The following is a 2,017-nucleotide window of genomic DNA, read 5'->3' on the forward strand; positions in this document are numbered from 1 at the left end:
GGGCAGGGTCTGCATGGCAGTGGGAAGGGCCTGAGGCTGGAAGGGGGCAGGGCCTGGGCAGGGGTGGGCAAGGCTTTGGCTGGCAAGGGAGGAGCCTGGTTTGGGTGCGAGCATGGCCTGGGCTGCAGTGGGTGGAGGCTCAGCTGTAGCCAACCTTTCTTGGGGCAGGTGTGGGAAAGGCTTTGGCTGTAGTGGGCAGGGCCTGGGCTGCAGTGGGCGGGGCTTAGAACAGATGTGGCTGTGGCTTGGTCTACAGTGGTCGGGGCCTGGTGCACACATGGGTAGGCCTGGGGACCTGTTCCCCCAACACACAACCGCCCTCCTTTCCTGCTCCCCGCCAGGAGGAGCAGCTGCGGGCCCACGAGGCATGGCTGGCCCAGGCTGTGGCTGAGCTTGGCGAGCTGCAACGGAGTCTGCCCGAGCCGCGGAGCCGGAGCAGGGGCCTGGATGACTACCGGCTGCGCAAGGACTACCTGCTGTATGAGGTGACCCCCTGACTCCCAGGGCAGGCACTAGGTGGCGTTCTGCCCAAGCTTGGGTGGGGGCAAAGGGGTGGATCTATCCCATAAGCAAAGCCCCGGGAGGGGGTACCTGGCAATTGCCCTGGAGCAATCTGGGGGACAGTTTTCAGCCTCGGGTCAGATTGGATGTGGGGGGGACTTGGGATATTTGCAGGGGGGGTGTGAGGGGTCATGGGTCACACATAAGGGCAGGAGGGGAGTGCCTAGGAAATTTTTATCTGGGGGGGAGAAGGGGTCCCAGGTCAGGGGTGCAGTCAGGAGGGATATGCCTGGGACTTTTGAGGGTGAGAGGTTAGAGGTCAGATGCCCACACGTTCACCACCAGCCAGTGTTGGGAAGGGTAGTGGACAAGGGGTGCTGGGAGCCTGATTAGGCCCAGACAGCCCCAGGTGGGGGTATTTCCCCACCCAAAGGGCCTCAGGGACTTGAACTGAGCCACTAGGGGGCCTCTTGGGATATCAAGGAGTATCAGGGGACATCGGGCAGTACCAGGGGGCTATGAGAAGGTACCAGGGAGTATTGGGGGCACTGGGGGTCCCCCGCTCAGCCTGGCCCTCACCCCCACCGTTCCCCCTACAGCGGCGCCGGCTGGAGACCTACGTGCGGGTGCTGGAGGCGCGGCTGGAAGGGGGTGCAGTGGGGCCCGGGGGCTGGGAGGACTGGTTGGAGCCCCCCCCACCCCCTGCTGAGCTGCCTCGGGCCCAGTCCAGCCCCTCACTCGCCCGCCCCACCCCTGCCTCTGCCAAGGTCAAGCGCAACGTGTCCGAACGCCGCACCATTCGCCGGGTCATCGTCCCCCGGCGCCCCCGTCCCCCACTCTGACCTCTCTCCCGGACCCTCAGGGACTCCCCAGAACTCCCTGGGACTCTCCATGACCCTCAGGGATCCCCCAAGACCCACTGGGACACTGCAGGACCCTCCAGACCCCTCTGGGACCCCCCAGGATCCACTGGGACACCACAGGAACCCTTGAGACCTCCAGGGACTTCCTACAGAGCCCCCGGGGCCAACTAGACGCCCCCAGAACCCACTGGGACATCCCAGACCCCCAGGGACTATTTAGGACCCTTTGGGACATCCTCCATAGACCTCCTGGGGCCCCCCTGCAGAACCTCTGGGGACATCAGCCAGAGACCTCCCCAGGATGCCTTGAGATGAACCAGGACCCTCTGGGACCACCCAGACTCGCAGAAACCCCTGCTGAGCCTCCCAGGAGCCCCCAGGGCCCAGTAGAACCCCGCAGGACCCTTCCAGAACTCACTGGAACCAAGCAGGGACCCTCCCAGATCCCCCTGATATCCCCCAGACCTTCAGGGATCCCTCAGGACCTCTGCACAACCCCTCTAAATCCCCAGGGACTCCCAGAACCCTCTTGGACATCCCAGAGACCTCTGGGCCCCCCACAGAGCCTCCTGGGACCTCACAGACCCCCAAAGACCCCCAGGACCTTTTGGGATCAATTAGGACTTCCAGTAGACTCATGGATTAAAAGACAG

At 64.2% G+C, this 2,017-nt stretch overlaps 1 protein-coding gene across 1 annotated transcript in view; it reads left to right on the forward strand.

Annotated features, from left to right (window-relative positions):
- LOC109295454 (PH and SEC7 domain-containing protein 4-like) overlaps positions 1–1,995 on the forward strand; it is a 22,552-nt gene extending 20,557 nt beyond the window's left edge. Inside the window, exon 15 of the mRNA XM_019514306.1 lies at positions 1,101–1,995. Within this exon, the coding sequence (XP_019369851.1) occupies positions 1,101–1,343 (243 nt within the window). The 3' untranslated portion in view covers positions 1,344–1,995. The remainder of the gene's footprint in view (positions 1–1,100) is intronic.
- Positions 1,996–2,017: the final 22 nt, after the last annotated feature.

This window comes from Gavialis gangeticus, unplaced genomic scaffold, assembly GCF_001723915.1.
Source record: "Gavialis gangeticus isolate Ggan-Ray unplaced genomic scaffold, GavGan_comp1, whole genome shotgun sequence".
Taxonomy (NCBI): domain Eukaryota; kingdom Metazoa; phylum Chordata; order Crocodylia; family Gavialidae; genus Gavialis; species Gavialis gangeticus.